The sequence below is a fragment of the Microtus pennsylvanicus genome, chromosome X (assembly GCF_037038515.1).
Source record: "Microtus pennsylvanicus isolate mMicPen1 chromosome X, mMicPen1.hap1, whole genome shotgun sequence".
NCBI lineage: Eukaryota > Metazoa > Chordata > Mammalia > Rodentia > Cricetidae > Microtus > Microtus pennsylvanicus.
The window spans coordinates 85,163,725-85,184,923 of record NC_134601.1 but is presented as its reverse complement, the minus strand read 5'-3'; the positions used below and the strand labels follow the sequence as shown (position 1 = coordinate 85,184,923).

The following is a 21,199-nucleotide window of genomic DNA, read 5'->3' as shown; positions in this document are numbered from 1 at the left end:
TCAGTAGGTGCTCAATAAATACTATTATCATCATTATCATTATTTGAGACGAGGTTACAAGTCACCTAATCTGTCTCCAATTCACTACGTGGCTGAGTGGCTGAGGTTGACCTTGAACACTGAAGTCCTGCCTTCATTTCCCTAGTGCCTTCAAGTACATGTGTGGAGCACCATACCTGAATCAACAGATACATTCAAATTCTTTACTCTATTAATCACATACTTTAAATTCCAAAAAAGCTGAAACACTATATAAAGCAACCACATATGAGTGACAGGTTTATTGACTCTTTTGGACATTACATGCAATATTCCATACTCAAGTAATCTCTGTACAGACAATTAGTAGCTTTGAAACATGTTAGAATTATTGTTACATTCATGCCTGGAAAGGCATGTGTTCTATCTATTACTTTAAGACCCTAAGTCTAGGGGGCTGGAGAGATGGCTCAGTGGTTAAGAGCACTGACTGCTCTTCCAGAGGTCCTGAGTTCAATTCCCAGCAACCACATGATGGCTCACAACCATCCATAATGAAATCTGGAGCCCTCTTCTGGCCTGCAGGCATACATGTAGACAGAACACTGTATACTAAATAAATAAATAAACTTAAAAAAAGACCCTAAGTCTGGGTTTTGATTTTGGTAAAATAAATAAATAAATAAATAAATAAATAAATAAATAAATAAATAAATAAATAAATAAATAAATAAATAACTGAGTGTGGTAGTTCACAACTGTAATCCTAGCAGTCAGGAGGTAAAGGCAGGGCATCTGTTTAAGGTCATCCTTGGTTACAATGAGACCAGCCTGAGATTATGAGACTCATCTCAGACGAGAAAAACCAATCTGTATTTGTATAAATGAGACCAATCAATGAACTTAATGGTCTTCCTGGCCGTCTCCTTTCACTACAATAATGGTGTGATATGCCCTTACAAGTCATTTGTAAAGTATGCTTTAGAAACAGGAACAAATATTAATCACACCGAGAGTTTTATTTAGGCCTGGAGTGGTGGTGCATGCCAGCAATCCTAGCACTCCAGGAAGCTGAGGTGGAGGATCTTGAATTGGAGGCCAGCCTGGACAATAACAAAGCCCTGTCTCCAAATAAATAAATCAGAGCTGGAGAGTTGGCTCAAAGGTTAAGAGCACTTACTACTTTTGCAGAAGACTCAAGTTCAGTCTCCAGTACCCACATGATGGCTCACAACCAACTTCCTCTAACTCTAGTTCCAAAGGATCCAATGCCATCTTCTGTCCTCTGTTGGTACCACATATGCACACACACATGAATGCATGCATGTATGTGTGTGCATACACACATATATAAAATGATTAAATATAAAAAATTAACAATAAAACAAGAGTGTTCTTTAACTGCTAGTATCATTGCAGCTTTTTATTACCTTAGTGGTTTTCATCTAAGAAAAAATATCAGTAAGAGCAACTTCTACAAACTCCCCATATACTTCACTGTTTTGTTTGTTTGTTGTTTTCTTTGTCGAGACAGGATTTCTCTAAGATCAACTTGCCTCTGCCTCCGGAGTATTGGGACTAAAGGCATGTGCCACCATTCTTGCTTCCACCTACTTTTGGTAGTGACAATGGATATGAACAGCTTAGAGCTGCAAATAACATTTCCACTCTCATAGTAACAACAAAGAAAGCGAGCCACCGCATCACATTATTGACTGGCAGCAAATACAGTGCAAAATCTCAAAATGCTCAACTATGACCCCAAACAGGTTCTGAGTTTTAAAACCTTATTCAGAAACAATACCCCCGGGGGATGGTGACTCATACCTTTAATCCCAGCACTCGGGAGGCAGAGACAGGTGAATCTCTGTGAGTTCGAGGCCAGCCTGGTCTACAGAGTAAGTTCCAGGACAGGTTCTAAAGCTACAGAGAAGCCCTGTCCAGAAAGGGGAAAGAAAACAAAAGAAAAAGAAAAAATACTACTGCAACAATAAGGACAATAGAGTAAATTATTAATAATGCCACAGTGATAAATCAATTTTTCCTGTTTTTGTCATGTAATGGTTATGCCACATGCCAGCAAGACAGATTCACGATTTTAAGAGGGGAATAAAGAACAACACTGTGTTACACTCACTTTTTGCAAAATTTTCCATACTTTTTGATAAAATCCGATTGGTACTCTATTTAGTGCTCCATCTAGTCTTCTCCGCCGTTGCCATTGACCTTGACGACTATCTTTAGATGTCTGTTGACCATCCACAGTAGGAAAGGATCCACTACTTGCAGCAATACAGGCTGCAGGTGACTTGGGAGAAGAAAAAAAGTAAATCCAAAGTGATCACTGCCCCTATGATCAAGTATCATAACAGTTATATTTTAAATTGAAAACCTGCACGTTCTAACATATAGCAAAGAGAATAGTAAATACTCTATAAAACGAGAAAGCACATGAAAGAGCCAAAGTAACGACGTGACTACAGCTTGCAGTGTTGTAACTGTATAAACATTTAAAATTGTTTCATTTATTTGTTGAGATTATAGTATAATTACTTCATTCCCCCCTTCCATTTTCTCCTTTCAAAGCCTCCCATATGTCCCTCTTTGCTTCCTTTTCAAATTGGTGGCCTCTTTTTAATTGTCATCATATACATATATGTATACTAAATATAAAATACAACCTGCTCTAGAACTCTCAACAGAGGAACCTAAAATGGCTGAAAGACCCTTAAGGAAATGTTCAACATCCTTAGTCATCAGAGAAATGTATATCAAAACAACTCTGAGATTCCATCTTACACCTGTAAGAATGGCCAAGATCAAAAACACTGATGACATCTTATGCTGGAGAGGTTGAGGGGGAAAGGGAACACTTCTGCATTGCTGGTGGAAATGCAAGCTGGTACAACCCCTTTGGATGTCAGTCTGGCAATTTCTCAGAAAATTAGGAAACAAACTTCCTCAAGACCCAGTAATACCACTTTTGGGTATATATACAAAGGATGCTCAACCATGCCACAAGGACATGTGCTCAACTATGTTCATAGCAGCTTTGTTTGTCATAGCCAGAACCAGGAAATAACCTAAATGCCCCTCGACTGAAGAATGGATAAGGAAAGTGTGCCACATTTACACAATGGAGTACTACGCAGAAGAAAAAAATAACGACAGCTTGAATTTTACAGGCAAATGGATGGAGCTAGAAAACATCATTTTGGGTGAGGTAACTCAAACACAGAAAGACAATTATCACATGTACTCACTCCTAAGTGGTTTTTAAACATAAATAAAAAATCACAATCCCTTAGAGAACCTAGATAGCAATGAGGATCCTAAGAGAGACTTACATAGATCTAATCTACATGGGAAGTAGAAAAAGACAAGATCTCCTGAGTAAATTGGGAGCATGGGGACCTTGGGAGAGGGTTGCAGAGGAGGGGAGAGGTAAAGGGAGCAGAGAAAAATGCATAGTTCAATAAAATCAATAAAAAATACAACCTATTCAGTCTGTATAATGTTATTCGAATGTATGTTTTTAGGGCTGACCATTTGATAGTGGATAATTAATTGTTGTGCTCTTCCCTGGGGAAATGTACAATCATTTTATAAAGTACTCTGGTGATTCAGAGTAGCAATGATAAAAATACCAATAATACAGGACATTGTCTGTTTATCGGCTTTAATCTAACTTCTATCTGTCTATGACTTTTAACATAAGTCTCTGTATGCTACTTTTCTATTGCTATGATAAAACATTGTGACCATGGCAACTCATAAAAGTAAGCATTTAATTGGGCTCTGGTTCCAGAGGGTTAAGAGTCCACGACGGACGACAGTGAAGGCACTAAAAGTTCCGAGAGGATTAGAAGGGAGAGAAATTGTGTTTGAAACAAATGGTGCTGAATAAGTGGCCATCCACATGCTAAAGAATGAAGCTGCACTCTTTTGCACACCGTATGCAAATATGAGAGCCCAAAGGAATTGTTTGGGGGGAAAAGACAAAAAGCCCTGAGACAAATAAAACCACAAAAAGGAAAATCAAAACAAGCAAAAGGCGAGTAAGACAAAAACCCCACACCAAACAAAACATTACATCTACAGAAAAATAAAACACCAAAAACTCAAAACCAAAAAACTCATGGAGTACATTTATGTTGCCATGGGGCCTGCCCTTGAGAGTGGTTAAAAATAGAGTCAACAAAGCAGACCAGAACACACAAGTCATTTTTACAGGTCTGGCACTTGGGCTGCAGTATGGAAATGTGGCCTTTGGGAGGGATTATGTCAACACTGCAGTTTATGTCCAACATCTGCTTTCCTCCTGGGAGTCCGGAGTTTGGGGATATGCCGGACAGAGGCTGTTTTCACGACCAGTCCCAAACAAAGAGCCTGGGTTCTGCGCTGGGTCTTTAGCTATTCTGCTCACAGCACTGCACTTACGCTGTGACAGAGCACTGGAGGGATTGTAATGCATCCTATATGGCTCTGCTGTGGGAGCGCTCTAGAATCTTGTGTGGTTTTCCATGGGCTTCACCCAGTGTACCTTTTCTTTTGCTGATTTTGTTTATCCTTTTGATGTACTAATCATACCTTTATGATTATGTGATTAATCCTGTGACTCCTAGTAAATTACTGAGGCTGGAGATGGTCTTAGGGAGTTCCCCCTCCTAATATAATCATAGCCCCAAATGTAAGGGCTAAAGCTATTTTAATAAAATTGTTAAAATATAGCGTATAGTCCAAAACAGCATTAAATTTTTGTGGCATTGATTTAGATAACAATTTCTTAGATGTGAATGACATAAGAAAAAATAGAAAATGGAAGTTAAAACAGAAGACTTTAGTTCTTCAAAGAACATAAATAGAAATGTAAAGGAAATCCACAGAAAGAGAAAATATATGCAAATCACATATTCTATAAGGATGCTGTATTTAGAATATAAAAAGAATCCTTGTAACCCAAAAATGTAAAAAGCCCAATTTAAAATGGTTAAGGAATCAGGGAAATGCAAATTAAAACTACTTTGACATTCTGAGTCACTGGCTAATTGACTACCATTAAGAAAACAGAGTCTGATGATGGTGGTGGCGCACACCTTTAATCCTAGCACTGGAGATGTAGAGGTAGGTGGATCTCTGTGAGTTCGAGGCTAGTCTGGTTTATAAAGTGAGGGCAGCCAGGGATATACAGACAAACCCTGTCTCAAAAAAAAATATGTTCAAACGAACGAATAAATAAATAAATTCTGGCAAGGATCTGGTGGGGGAAGGGGAACCTTTATTGACTGTAGGTACTTTGGAAATCCTTGTGGCAGCTTCTCAAAAGATGACAAAAGACAACTGCCATTTAACACAGCTATACCATTTCTGAGCATCTAACCAAAGGATTCTACATCCCACCATAAACTTGTGTAGTCATGTTTATTGCTAGTCTAGCCACCACAGCAGGATAACGGGATTAGTGAATAATAAAAATGGAACATACACACAATGGAACTTTACTGCAAAGAAAAATGAATTATGAAAATTTGTAGGAAATATATATGACTGGAAATTATTGAGGTAACCCAAACTCAGAAATACAAATGCTGCATGTCCTCCCTTATATGCGTCTATCCTATCTATCCATTAGTGTTTATATATGTATATATGTGAATGTAAGTACTTTTGTTAGGTATTTTTTTCACAGCGACAGGAAACGTAACTATACTCTAAGAGAAATGAAAATACACAGTTTTGGTTAATTTTGTGTCAACTCAACACAAGATAGAGTCATTCAGGAAGATTATGCTATAGGAAAGCCTATAATGCATTTTCTTTTTATTTTTTTTTAGCTTTTTTTATTGATAAAAGGAGAATAAAAAAACCCACAAATTTCCACCTCCTCCCAGCCTCCCATTTCCCTCCCCCTCCTCCCACTCTTCTTCCCCTCCTCCCACTCTTCTCCCCCTCCTCCCACCCCTCTCCCCTTCCCCCCACTCCTCTCCCCCTCCCTCTCCGGGCCCAGCCCATTGTGGGTGGTCCTCAACTATGTAAGAAAGCAGGGTGAACACTCCACGGGAAGAAAACCAGTAAGCAGCGCTCTTCCCTGGCCTCTACAGCAGCTTCTGCCTCCAGGTGCCTGCTGTGTTTGAAATCTTGCCCTAACTTCCCTCAAGGACGAACTGTGATTGAATTGTGATGCAAATTTAAATAATCCTCTCTAAATTGCTTTTGGTGTTTTATCACAGCAATAAATACCCTAAGACACATACCTACTTAAAAATCTGTACATAAAGGTTAATAGCAACACTGTGCATAAAACCATTCAGATACCCATCAACTGATGAGCAAACAGATAAAGAGAATGTGGTGTAACAATACAATGATTATCATTCTGCAATAAAAATGAATGAAATAGCAATACTTATAACAATATAAAGAACCCTGAAAAATTATGCTAAATAAAAGAGGAAATTCATTGGTTAAAGTGATTATTTGACAGATTAGATTCAGAAATAAACACAAAATAAAGGATTATAGAAATATTTTCTAAGAAAATAACTTCTCTTTTTAAATTTCCAAATCCATTAATGCTCTCATCATTAACATGGAAATCACAGAGCTGGCAAACTCCTCCTTATTTAATGCTGGGTATTTGCTTAAAGTTACTCAAAATAGTATTTTCAATAGATCTCTTCTAAATTTCTTCAGTTTGGGAGAAATTAAATCATAACTTGTTATAATTTAAACCAGACAAATGTAGATGATAAAAGTACATTATATGTACAAGAAAATGTCATAATCAAATTCATTATTTCATAGTTTATTATGTTCTAATAAAGTAGAAAAAACAAAAATCAAAGAATTTGTTTAGAAAAGAATCTTCCTAAATTGTGTGCTTCGTCGAGTCATTTCCATTTTGTTCAATGCTATATCTCCAGTGCATGACATAAAGTTGGCATTTAGTTCACATTTACTAAGTAAATTACTTCTTAGAGTAAAACTTTGAAATTTAAAAGTGCATCAGAACCCCCTAAAGAGCGGATTAGAACAGACTGCTGGGGCTTAGCCCAGCCTTTCTAGTTCACTATCACTAGGATACAGACCAAAATTTGGTTTTACTTTCTTTTTTTAAATTAATTATTTTTAATAAAACAATCTTTTCTCATTTTATATACCAATCCCAGTTCCCACTCTCTCCTCTCCTCCAGCTCTTCCACCTTCCCTCCATGCCCCCCCATCCACTCCTCAGAGAGGGTAAGGCTTCCCATGGGAGTCAACAAAGTCTAGCACATCGTTTTGGGACAGGGTTTTTTCAAATACATTACAAACTGATGTTGATGTTGTCTAGTCCACTGTCTGATGCACATTTTCATCAGTTCAAAGAATGAATATATACATAACAAAAATTTTTAATTGATTATTTTTCTGAAATAAAAAAGAGGTTGGAGTTGAACTCCCTTTCCTACCTTATCAGGAAAGAAATAGACTGCTCCCTTTTATATGGAATTGATCTATAGTCATGTTAGTTCAAGATCAATTTGCTTTCAATTATTGATTTTTTAGTTTTAGATTTATTTTATGTGTATGAATCATACCGCAGGAGTACCTGAAAGTTAAAGATGGCTGTGAACCACCATGGGGTTCTGAGAATGGAACCCAGGACTTCTGCAAGAGCAACATGTGTTCTTAACCACTGAGCCATTCCTTCAGCCCCTAATTTGTTTTTTTGTATATACTCAAATACTTTCTTATGATCCATATAACAGCATATCAAAGCACTTGTGGATGTAACATGAGATAACACAAGATTAGTTACCAGAAAGGACGGTGACATCAAATCTACACCAGAGGGATGACCACCACTGGTCTATAAAAGAAATTGAGAAAATAAAAAATTTAAAGGGAGAGGCAAGGCAACAATTATTTGTTTAAAAAATTATTAATATTATTAAACTACAGACAATTTAAATAATTATCCAGCATGTTATAAAAGAGCCAATAAAATACGTTTACTCCAAATGCCATGGCAAAGAATAAAATAAGTAAAAACTACCCTGAAATATCTTCACCTATAAATTAAGAGTACTGGGAATTGGCAGAAAAAAAAATACAAAATACCAGATGGGCAGGTAAGGATGAAAAACAATGCTATAAAATAAGAAAGTAATGACAATCTAGGCTCTCTGTCCTCTATATTATCACCCTAACAATTTGGGCCCCTTTGAAGACCTATAGGTAGTAAATATGTAGGAGAAAACCCTCAAGTAGCTGGAAAGGTCAAGTTTACCATCATTTTCATCTAGCTGGCATCACGGACTTTTGAGTTCCAATCACATAAAGAATTTATAATAATACTGGACATCTATAAAAACTATAATGTGAGCTGGGTGTGATGTTACATGCCTTTAATTCTAGAACTTTGGAGGCAGAGGTAGGAAGCCAGCCTGGTCTACAGAGTTTATTCCAGGACAGCCAGGCTACATGGAGAGACCTTGTCATAAGAAAACAAAACAAACCCCAAACTATTGTCACTGTCGACCCAAACTAGGATCACTAACTAATCACATCGATGAAGAACTTTTCAGCGCTAAAGCTGTCCTTTCCACTCTCAAATAGGAAAAAATCCAGGTAATTAAAATTTCCTGGCAAAAACTGTAACATGAACACTTGTTAAAAACAGAGTAGCTCCTTTTTTCTTTTAAGCTATTTTTGATATTTTTATTTTATGAGTATGGATGTGTTTCACATACATGTATGTCTGTGTACCACATGCATACAGTGCCCATAGAGGCCAGAAAAAGGTGCCAGCTTCTCGGAGGCTGGAGTAACAGACTGTAAGATACTATATGGGTGTTGGGAATTGAACCCAGGTTCTCTGGATGAGCAGCCAGTGCTCCTAACCACTGAGCCATCTCTCCAGACCATCTTCTTATTACAATCTTTCCTTGTATAAAATATGAACGCCAGAGGATATTTAAGAAAAGTACTCAAGTTTTCTTCAAAAGTAGGCTTCAAGCACTGGCATATTCTCCTAAATGACTTCAGGGCCTCCTTTTAAAAGAAACAAAATATCTGTTTTGCCTCTTCTATCCAGGATATTTTTAATGTGTAGGTTACTATAATTCCACTTCGAAAGCAGAAGGGGTTTTAAGTCTTTCTTAAGAAGTGCTATTAATAAGTACAGAAATGATCTCTGCAAGTATAGTCTTTAGGTCATAGGCCCTAGGAGAGAACTTACTACCCTCATCCGTCTAAATGGACATAGCATCAGACTACCCCCTAAGTACTCATGTTCATTCCAAGATTAGTGCAAAAAGCTTCTTTTTACAGTAGGTGGTGGTTAATATAGAGACCCACATCTGGGTCTCATGAAGAGAATAAGAGACTGCGGAGTGCTCAGCCCTGAACGGGACATCTATATTATATATACACTCTCAAGGCTCAGGGATCACTGCAGAAGAGAGAGTGGAAAGATTAAAGAACACCGTGGAACAGTGTTTTCCAGAAATGACACAGCTGTTGCACACATGAACTCATACCATGCATAAAATCAAGTCTGCCAAAAATCTAAGCGTGGAAAGGGAGGGGCTCAGAAACTCCACTCTCAGATGAGCTATCGGGAGTTGATGGCTGCTGGGGGAAGAAACATCAGTTTCCTTTATGGATGGGGCCCCTAAAAGGCTGCTCATGCTTCAGTAGACAGCCATACAACCCCCCGCCCCACTAGCAGTACTCAGTGGACTCAATGGATTTGAAAAAAAATAGTACATGAAGTTGTGAGAGGAGAGCGGAGGGGCACATGGAGAAGGTGGAAGGGAAGGACTGAGGATCAGACTTGATCAAAATGTACTATATGCACGTGCAAAATTCTCAAATGGTAAAAAAGTAGCGCTACTAGAAGGGATTAAATTAGCACCTTCTCAACGTGGACATCTTAAAATACTATGATTTCCCAGAATTTTAAAAGCTAGTAGGTATTTCTTTGACTAATGCTCTAAGTCATTCATTGTTTCCTACAGTGAAAGGCCATATCGTTTGGTGGCTCCTATTGATTCCTAGTCCTGTGCAGCTCTTCCTCCTCTTCATATATATGTATCATTTAATGGTTCTCTCCTATAGTAGTTAGAAAGCCTATTTTGTGTTAAAATCTCATAAAACCATCCTGTCATTTATTTTTATGGTGTTTGGGATGAAACCCAGGGCTTTGCACATGTTAACCCCGCCAAAAGAGATTAAAAACAAAGCCTTCATCTAATCTGGTATCCTCTCTAGTGCCTTTTTATTGAGACATTGTTTCTCTGTGTAGCCCAGGCTGTCCTGGAACTCTCTCTTTGTAGGCCAGGCTGGCCTTGAACTCAGAGATTCACCTGCCTCTGCCTCCTGACTGCTTGGGGGTAAAGGCGTGCACCACCACCACCTGTAATACCATTTTTTTTTAATTTTTGAAAGACTAATATATTTTTAAAATTTATGTGTATGCATGTTTTACCTGCATGTACATATTGTAGTATTATGTGTTCCTGATGCCTATAGAGCCAGAAGAGGACACCTGATACTCTGAACTACAGTTAACGACAGGTGTGAGCCACCATGGATATCCTGAGAACTGAACCCGGCAGCAAGTATTCTTACCCACTAAGACATCTTTCTGGCCCCCATTTTTAAAAAGATTTATTTTTGTTTTATGCATATGAGTATTTTGTCTGTATATACATTTGTGTACCGTGTGCATGCAGTGGAAGACAGCACCAAATCTCCTGGAACTGGAGTTACAGACTGTTGCGAGCCAGTATGTGGGTGCTAAGAAAGAAAACCAGGTTCTCTGCAAGAGCAACCAGTGCTCCTAATTGCTGATCTATTTCTCCAACTAGCTATTCTTAAAAGCAGGAAGTCTATCACTTTTATAAAGAAAATACATTATAAATTACACATTACTTGTAATAAGGGAACCCAGAGTTTCTTGTTATCTGTTGCCAGCGACAATTCCTCCAAAAATTAAGTCATTTGATCCAGAAAAAAGGGGAAAGCTATCTAGAAAATAGTAGCTATGAGGGAGATTCCATGGCTTGTTATTACTCGTGAAAGCTCATAATCATGCATGCTATATGGAATTGAAGGCTGCTTGAAATATGTTTAAAAAGTCTTTGTTGTTTCACCTGACTCTCAGTAGAGACAGACAGTTTACGAAATTCCACCTGAAAAATAAATGGTTCAAGTTATACTGAGGATATGAAACTAAATAAATTAGTGCAACAATGTCTGATTCTAAAAAGGTAAGTAAAGGCCAGTTAATGTTAGAAGATCTCTTGTCGTTTCACCTGACTCTCAGTAGAGACAGACAGTCTACGAAATTCCACCTGAAAAATAAATGGTTCAAGTTACACCGAGGATATGAAACTAAATAAATTATTCTAACAAAGTTTGATTCTAAAATAATGTTTTGGTTTTGATTTTGGTTTTGGACAGCATCTCCAGGATAGTTTCTAGCTGAGGCTGTCGCACCTTGACCTCTTGCGCCTCCAACTTCTATGCCCTGCATGTGGGGTTATAGGCATGCACCATCACACCCAGCTAAGAATATTACTAATTATGACTACATCAATATTTTTTCAGGTTATATATTACCTGCTTTATCTCACTTTTTAACTGCATGATTCCAGTTCGTTCTGTTTTTGTTGCTCCAACAGCACCGATCTCATGGATGGAAATAGCAGGACTCACATTTGAATCAATGGGACGAACTGTACAGAATGAGAGATAAAAAAGAACCTAATTTTCTCTGCCATGTTAAAAAGACTTACATGTGCATCTTTCTTTTGTTTTTAACTTAAAAAATCCTAGTGCAACCTTGCTGTTTCAGTGTAGTTCTTGGACCAGTACCATTAGCACCACAGGTCCCATATCCGGCTTACTAATTCAGAATCTGCATTTTAGAAATACTTCCTGCCTGAGGAATATTATTTTCTAACTTAAAAATTTTATTTTCATTATTCTTATTTGTGTGTTGTATTTGTGTGTGTGTGCACGCATGCACATGCATGTATATACATAAATGTATGCCACATATGTGCAGAAGAGGGAGTTGGATTCCGTGGCTGGAGCTAAAGGCAGCTGTGAGCTGCTGTACACAAGTGTTGGGAACTGAACTTGGATCCTCTAGATGAGCCACTGTGCTGTCTCTTCAGCTCCTACTTTCTAACTTTTGTGGCGAGTGGAGGACTCCTAAGTGCACGTGTGCTGTTGACACTGGCATGGCAAGTATTTCAATACCTGAGCCCCATGGGTGTGAAGTGTTAAAGCACTCCCCAGGTGAGGTTTAGAGGGACAGAAAAGTCCTCCTTGGTGATCTGAATGTGACTATCGATAGTGTTTGCAGAAAATGTCCACCTTAGTTTTTTTTCCCAGATGTTTACAGCCTTAAGACTGTTCCTATGGAGATTTAGCTAGACCTGCCTCCTTGTTCAGTTGTATGCAATAACCACACCTCTTGATTCAACTGTATATAGTAAATATAATGAGCTTTGGGGATGCTGTGGTTTCTCCGTCAGAGTCCAATCCACTGCTTTCAGCTTTTCTGTGTCTGTGTGTCTGTACATATTTGTCTTTTCTTCACTACCTCATCACCCCAGTCAGATATGTCCCTGGTAGCCATGCAAGGACACAACAGACTTCAAAAACAAAACATGCTGAAGTCTGGCCATCCTGTCTTGAAAAAATAACTCAACATCAATAATTAAATATAGGAGATGATAATCCTTTTTTTTTGGTTTTTCGAGACAGGGTTTCTCTGTGGTTTTGGAGCCTGTCCTGGAACTAGCTCTATAGACCAGGCTGGTCTCGACTCACAGAGATCTGCCTGCCTCTGCCTCCCGAGTGCTGGGATTAAAGGCGTGCGCCACCATTGCCCGGCTTATGGCTCAGCCGTTAAAGGCTAGGCTCACAACCAAAAATGATAATCCTTTTTTTTTTTAAAAAAAACTTTGTTAGGTTCTTGTTATCCTTCTTTAAAAGAATAATGCTTCAAAAACCCAAAGTACACACTGGTTTTGATTTAGTACCTACAGCATGTACTAAAACAAAGCTTGTAGCCTCAGTGATATATAAAATTAAAACCTGTTAATAAAAATGTAAAAAGTGCATATGAAGATTAGCTTGTAAAAGACTCTTAGAGATATTAGAATTTAAGGTTGAAAGGATATAGTGAATATGTTGCAACTGCAAACACACGTACATTATCAGTTTTACTGAATTACTGCCAATTTGAATATAATAAAGATTAAGAATGGATTTTTAGTTGTCTTCCTGACTTACGATAATGAAAGGTAATTTATTACATAGTTAAAAAGAAACACGAGGGATGGCCCAGCAGGTGCAAGCACTCGCTACAAAGTCTGATGACCTGAGTTCAATTCGTGGGACATACACGGTGGAAGGAGAGAACCGACTCCTGCAAGTTGTCCTCTGGCCTCCACACATGTGCTGTGGCACCCCTCCCCCAATACACACAGACAGACAATAAATAAGCAAGCGCAAATAAAAATTTTAATGAAACATGACGGCTATTAATTTACTTAGTTGTCATATCATTTAAGGAAAAAGAAGTTACACATAGGCTTGTATTTCCAAATCTTTTGTAAAAAGTGTGTGTATGGTATGTTTCTGTGAGGGAGGAAGGGAGGGAGGGAGGGAGGGAGGAGAGAGAGAGAGAGAGAGAGAGAGAGAGAGAGAGAGAGAGAGAGAGAGAGAGAGCGCAAACATGTTGCTCATGGTGTGCATGTGGAGGGCAGAGTAGAACCTTAAGTGTTGGACCCTGACTTCAACCTTGTTTCAGACAGAGCCTCTCCTATTCAATGATACATATGCCAGGCTAGCTGGCCACAAGCTTCTGAGATTCTCCTGTCTCTGCCTCCCATCTCCCCTGGTTAGTTTTGTTTTGTTAATTTAACAGAAACTAGAGTCATCTGAGAGGAGGGACCCTCAATTGAAATAATGCTTTCAACAACTGTCTATTGGGCATTTTCCTGATTAGTGATGTAAGAAGGCCCAGGATATTGTGGTAAGATGGTATAAAGTACTGACTAAGTGAGCCATGAGGAGCAAGTCAGTGAGTATCATTCTCCATGGCCTCCACTTCAGTTCCTGAAGTGCATGGAAGCCAAATAAATGTATTCTTCTGCAAGTTGCTTTTGGTCATGGTGTTTACCACACTGATATAGGCAGACTAGGATAAGGGTGAGCTAGGATTACAGACACAAGCTACTGAGCCCAGCTTTTGTAGAAGTGATAGATCCAAACTCAGGTCATCAAGTGTGTGTGGCAAGCACTTTACCCATTGAGCCATTTCCCCAGTCCAAAATCTTTTCTTAAATTGAATTTGTCTTTTAGTTTGCAAATCTTGTTCCAAAAGATAGCTTTGCTTTTAAATGTTTTATCCATTTAAGTTTTATTTATTTGGGAGCCAAGATACCCTCTGTTAGAAGGAAAACATCCTAAAATGGAAAATTAAAATGAAGTACCCTGAAGTGTAAATTCAGCGCTTGGGTCTTACCACTTCGTTCCACTCCAAACTCTTTGCCACTGAGGATGTGGTGCAGGAGGTTCTTCATGGCAGAAGGACTCAGATTCATCAGGCCCTCTGTGGCTTCTTCAGCTAATGAACAGAAATGCATGCAGAAGGAATTCTAGTTTGCCCACCATATCCTCCTTACTTCCCATTCTCTCCTTGAAACAGGATCTCAATATGCAACCTAGGGTAATATTTTTTTTTCTCAAGACATAGTTTCTCTGTATAACAGTCCTAGCTGTCCTGGAACTCATTTTCTAGACCAGGCTGACCTTGAACTCACAGAGATCTTCCCGCCTCTGTCACCTAAGTGCTGGGATTAAAGGTGTGCACCACCACTGCCTGGCCAAACCGAGGCTAGTATTAAACTTGTCATCCTCCTGCCTCAGTCTATAACGTGATAGAATTGCAGGCACATGTGACCACACTTGGTCTCTCACTTGGATGTGCCCTTTTCTCTCCTCTTAGATGGGGATTAGACCCTCTATTTCCTTTAATAGGATTTCTAAGTCACTCACTTTAGAAGATGCAGTTACAGAATAAATTTCTAACAACATACAATTGGCTATTCATACAGCACCACATTTTAATTATTTAAGAACTGACTACCTAGATTTTAGATTAGGTTGCCCACTAATTTCTTCTTCATCATATTACAACATTTCTGGGAAACTCCATACAGTTTTTATTTGAGGGTGAGAAGAATGAAGGCTATCAAGAGGAATGGAAGACATTCAGAGAAAAGCAATGAATGTATATGCACACACAGTTAAACTGAAAATTTCTCAGTGTATATGGTTAAAAGAGAACAGAGGTGAGTTGGTGACTTTACTAAGAATACTGAAAATAACTTGAATGTGTTCTTCAACATTATTCATTTACAAGGAGCATACTACATATGGGTCATTATTTTAAGCAATGGAAGTACAAGCAGGTATAATACATAGTACCTAACTTTGAGAGGCTGACTATTAATTTTGGAGGGATAGAACAACATGTAAACTAGAGAAACAATAAAAACAGCAAAATGTATATACAGGTTAACTGAGAAATATAACCAGTGATTGTTTGGAATTCAGAGGAGACACCAATCTGCAAGAATAGAAATTGATAACATTTTTGGTCTCAAACTCAAGAGATCTGCCTGCCTCTACTTCCCAAGTGTTGGGAATAAAGGCATACGCCGCCACCACCCAACCCTCCTCTGTTTTTTTTTCTTTTCTTTCTTCATGTTTTTTTTTTGTTTGTTTATTTGAGATAGGTTTCTCTGTAGTCCTGGAACTTGATCTGTAGACCAGGTAAGCCTTGAACACTCAGATATCCATCTACCTCTGCCTCCTAAGTGCTGGGATTCAAGGTGTGTACCAACACTATCTCACTTCTTTTAAACTCAATTACGTGGTCTTCAAGCATGAGCTTAATAATTGGCAAAGGTTATGTAGCACTATCAAGGTTAGATAAACCTGTTTGACAAGTCTGTTGTATAACTCCCTTGGCTCCCAATTATTTTTCTAACTAAAATTGTTATCTTGGCAAATCTATAAATAATTTTCAAGTCTTGTTTGTTGTGGAGTATTTGTTTGCACTGTGAAGATATGTCTTTGCCAAGGTGCCTCATGATTATTTTAATAAAGAGCTGAATGGCTAATAGCTAGGCAGGAAGAGGTTAGGCAGGACTTCCAGTGACAGAGAGGACTCTGGAAAGAATAAAGGCAGAGTCGCCAGCCAGATAATGGAGGAAGCAGGATGAACAGTAAGAAGATGAGGTAATCTTGTAGAAGAACACAGATTTAAAAATATTATTTAATTTAAGTTATAAGAAGTAGTTAGGAACAAACCTAAGATAAGTAAAGGGAACACTCCTGCATTGCTGGTAGGAGTGCAAGCTGGTACAGCCCCTTTGGATGTCATTGTGGTGATTTCTCAGAAAGTTAGGAAACAACCTTCCTCAGGACCCAGTAATACCACTTTTGGGTATATATCCAAAGGATGCTCAATTGTGTCACAAGGACATGTGCTCAACTATGTTCATAGCAGCTTTGTTTGTCATAGCCAGAACCAGGAAAAAACCTAAATGCCCCTCGACTGAAGAATAGATAAGGAAAATACGGTACATTTAAATAATGGAGTACTACATAGCAGAAAAAAATAACAACAGCTTGAATTTTACAGGCAAATGGATGGAGCTAGAAAACATCATTGTGAGTGAGGTAACCAAGACCCAGAAAGACAAATATAATATGTACTCACTCATAAGTGGCTTTTAGACATAAAGCAAAGAAAACCATCCTACAAATCACAATCCCAGAGAACCTAGACAACAATGAGGACCCCCAAGAGACATAAATGGATCTAATCTACATGGGAAGTAGAAAAAGACAAGATCTCCTGAGTAAATTGGGAGCATGGGGACCTTGGAAAGGGTTGCAGCGGAGAAGAGAGGCAGGTAGGAGAGTAGAAAAAAATATACAGCTCAATAAAAATCAATAATATTAAAAATTAGCCACTTAAGAATAGGAAACATTATAATAAGGGAGTTTGTACCTTATATGGTGCTTTGATAATTTTGAATTTTTAAAAAATTAACAGAGAATGATCTACTGGGAGCTCACCAAGGCCAGCTGGACTGTGACTGAAAAAGCATGGGATAAAACTGGACTCTCTGAACATGGTGGACAATGAGGGCTGATGAGAAGCCAAGGACAATGGCACGGGGTTTTGATCCTACGCAATGTGCTGGCTTTGTGGGAGCCTAGCCAGTTTGGATGTTCACCTTCCTAGATATGGACGGAGGGGGAGGACCTAGGACTTACCACAGGGCAGGGAACCCTGACTGCTCTTTGGACTGGAGAGGGAGGGGGAAAGGAGTGGGAGGAGGGGGAGAAGGGTGGGAGGAGGGGGAGGGAAATGGGAGGCTGGGAGGAGGTGGAAACTTGTGTTTTTTTCTTCCTTTTCTCAATAAAAAAAATAGAAAAAAAATTAACAGAGAATGGCTGCTGCTGAGAGACACTGGATTCTGAAAGAGACTGCTAAATTAAACCAGCCTATACACTTTAGGGATGTCTTGGCTTTATAATGAAAGCTAGGAAATGTGTTGCATTGTGGGAGAGGTTGTGCTTTGTTTCCACAGGAAATGCAAAGCCTAAACGTCTTCAAAATTATAAAGATCAGGTTTGATGGGGGAGACCTCCTGAGGATCTTGGCTGTAGACATGCCAGAGGAAGCCAGGAAAGACTACAGGATAGATGACATATATGCTGATCCCTTGTCATGGAACAGCTCTGAGACTGGATGAGACATGATATATCTTGTTGGCTACAGAGTCCTCAAAACTCATTATTATATGCCATACTTTCATATAGACAGATATTTCTATAGCAATTTGGTTATATAGTCCAAATGCACTTATAAAGTTGACAAATGCTTTTTTACCTGCTCACACATAAAATAAAAAATAATCTTTAGCTGACTTGTGCACACCGCACATTCCATACTTATATTAATGTAGATATGTATGTTACCTTTAAAATTTTGTGTGTTTTCAGAACAAAAAGACCAGATACCAATGAAGACAAGTAGCCCTGGTGATTCAGGCTCTCTGAATGCTTCTGTTACAGTTCTGTTACAAAGTTCTGCATCTAGAACAACCAGATCTCAGCTGCTAGCTGAGATGGTCCAGCATCACAGACTACTCCAGCTGGGACTTTAAATAAGTTCTATCTACACTTTTCCATCACACAGAGACAAAATAAAAATTATACAGCTAGCTCTTTTAGGACTTGACCATTATCCAAATTTTCTCAGGGTGTCCTAAAGATGCCATCACCCCCAGACAACAGGAAGCAGTCTAGAGAACATGACACTCCCATTCTCAAGAGGTGGGGTGGGTGATTTTTGGTTGTTGGGTGGGCTATGGATGTGTGTCATTGTTTAGGGGACTTATCTGCAAGGTGTTACTTGTCATGCTCAGGGAAAAAACTAAACAAAGTAGGTTAGATTAAGAGATTTTTTTTTCTTGAAAAAGTAGGGAAGGAACATTAATCTCAAATATTGCTATGTATAAGTTTTGTATGTTGATACAAATTCATGTTTCTACACTTGTTTAATGTATTGAACCTATGTAGCTCATTTATACATGTAACATAAAAAGCAGGCAGTGGTGACACATGCCTTTAATCCCAGGACTTGAGAGGCAGATCTCTGTGAGTTTGAGGCCAGCCTGGTCTACAGAGCAAGTTCCAGGACAGCAAAGGATGTTACATAGAGAAACTCTGTCTCAAAAAACCAAAAAAAAATGTAACATAAAGTTCTAGTCCTTAAAAACTATTTAGGATAATAAAAGATATACAGGTTAGTAGTTAGTCATCTATACAATCAAATTTATGGTCATGTTAGGTATGTTTTCAAGGTCAATCAGAGAAATATTTCAAATAGGTAGATGGTCTTCAAACACCTCAAAGATGTACAGATTATGACATTTAAAAATGTTTTGATAACATAAGGCTTTTCATGACAATGAGACATATCTGCTCCTGGCAACACCAATCTACTTCATTAAAGAATGATGGACACTGAAGAACCTTCATGTGGAGTTTACTTTTACTGTGGCAAAGATAGCCACTGGGCAAGAAATTGCCCTTGCCTTGATTGCTGATATGTATACTGTCCAAATTGGATAAGCAGGGCGCAAAAGAAGGTGACTGCTGAACTTTGCCAAGATAAGGTAGGACAGTCTGCTTCATAGAAAAGTCTGTCAGATATTCTAGGCCCATAGGCCAAAGATGGATGCCCCAAAGTTACAGAGGAACCTTGGGTTGACTGTCCAAGCAGCTAGGTATTTCTGTTGTTTCTTAGGTTTAGAAGTTGCTTTCTCTGTACTTCCTGTTTTTTCAGGTAATATTATATCCTTTCAGGTATCTGATGGGGTTGAGGATTAGATAGTTATAGTTACAGTTTTCCATAGTTATAAAAGGAAGTAAATCAGGTACAAGACTTTGAATTTACCAAGATAAGATAGATAATAGAGTAGCTTCTCTGGATTTGCCAGATACAAATAAACTCGATGTTGTGAATGTAATTCTTACCTGATAACTGTTTTTATTGTATATAGTTTTATTGTGTTAGAGATAACTTTCCTTTTTATTTAGAAAAAACCGGAAATGTTTCAGAATATTTGTTTACACTGTGAAGATGTGCCTTCTGATTGGTTTAATAAAGAGCTGAATGGCCAATAGCTAGTTAAGAAGAGGTTAGGCAGGACTTCTAGGGACAGAGAGGACTCTGGGAAAGTGAAAGGCAGAGCTACCAGCCAGACACAGAGGAAACAGGATGGACAGTAAGGAAATGAGGTAATGAACCTCGTGGAAGAATGTAGAATAAAAAAATATGGGTTAATTTAAGTTATAAAGAGTAGTTAGGAACAAGTCTAAGCTAAGGCCAAACTTTCATAATAAAAAGTCTCTGTGTCTTTACATGCAGACTGGCAATCTTGATGAGAAAGTACTACTACATTTGTTAGATAAGTGTTAATAAAATACTTCCTTACTTGATCATGATCCTGACAGACCATTAATACTCGGATATACTACTCAGTGACTCACACTGATGTCCAGAAGCTTCCTTCTTTCCATCAGACCCCAGCACAGAATACCAGTCTCTAAAGCCCTTGAGGCATCAGGAAGAAATCAGGTAAAAGAACTTGGTTAAGAAGAATGTGGAATGCAGAGTCTACAAGAAGTGGCTTTGAAGTTGCCATCTTTTTGCTCACTTAGTTACTAAGAAACACAAGAACAAGACAGTCTTACACAGTTTTTGAGCTATGGATTGTTATAAAATATTATTTTAAGATGTGTTACATTTGTTTATGCTGTGGAAATTTGTTTTAATGATGCAAAGTTGTGTTGCATTCTTTTATGTTGTATTTGTTTTAACTCTGTGAAGCTGTGATTCTTTGCCTGTCTAAAACACCTGACGGGCTAATAAAGAGCTGAACGGCCAATAGCAAGGCAGCAGAAAGGATAGGCAGGGCTGGCAGGCAGAGAGAATAGATAGGAGGAGAAATCTGGGAGGGGAGAAGAAGGAGCAAGATAGAACAAGGAGAGGAGGACATCAGGGGCCAGCCACCTAACTACACAGCAAGTCATAGAGAAAGATGTAAAGAAAGGCACACAGAAACAGAGAAAGATAAAAGTCTGGAGGCAAAAGATAGAGGGGATGATTTAAATTTAGAAAAGCTGGCTAGAAACAAGCCAAGCTAAGGCCAGTGTGATTTATTTGGTAGCTGAGTGGCAGGCCCTCTGCCAAAAAATAATAGTAATAAAAAGAGTAAATAATCAACAACAATGGATCAATAAAATGTTCTTCCTTCCCGTCCTGATTTCAACCTCCATAGATCTGCCCTAGAAGTGAATTCCACCTACAATTAGTTACTGAATTAAATAAATACCTGAGCATCGAAGAGAGTGAGCCAGTTCTGTTGCCATGACTTGGATGATCAGACCAATTCGAAGTCGGAACATTTCAGCAAAGAGGCCAGGCTGAGTTCTCATGTACATGGCAAGATATACCATTATTTCCTGTGTACAGAATGGATATAAACAGAAGTTAGAGTGTCACAATGTCTGTTTTGCAAGTTGTCAGGTCAATTAAAAACAAATACTGAAACATCAATTG

General features: G+C 38.5%; 1 protein-coding gene across 6 annotated transcripts in view; it reads right to left on the bottom strand.

Annotated features, from left to right (window-relative positions):
- Positions 1-21,199, bottom strand: part of Phka1 (phosphorylase kinase regulatory subunit alpha 1) — a 133,289-nt gene that overhangs the window by 8,027 nt on the left and 104,063 nt on the right. For 2 of the 6 annotated variants that reach the window (XM_075956757.1, XM_075956761.1), the window contains 7 exons: positions 20,973-21,102; positions 14,513-14,614; positions 11,590-11,705; positions 11,283-11,321; positions 11,121-11,159; positions 7,781-7,831; positions 2,117-2,287 (listed from right to left, as the gene is read on the bottom strand). In XM_075956757.1, coding sequence (XP_075812872.1) covers positions 2,117-2,287; positions 7,781-7,831; positions 11,121-11,159; positions 11,283-11,321; positions 11,590-11,705; positions 14,513-14,614; positions 20,973-21,102 — 648 coding nt within the window. The remainder of the gene's footprint in view (positions 1-2,116; positions 2,288-7,780; positions 7,832-11,120; positions 11,160-11,282; positions 11,322-11,589; positions 11,706-14,512; positions 14,615-20,972; positions 21,103-21,199) is intronic. The other 4 variants (XM_075956758.1, XM_075956762.1, XM_075956759.1 and 1 more) reach the window with 3 other exon arrangements.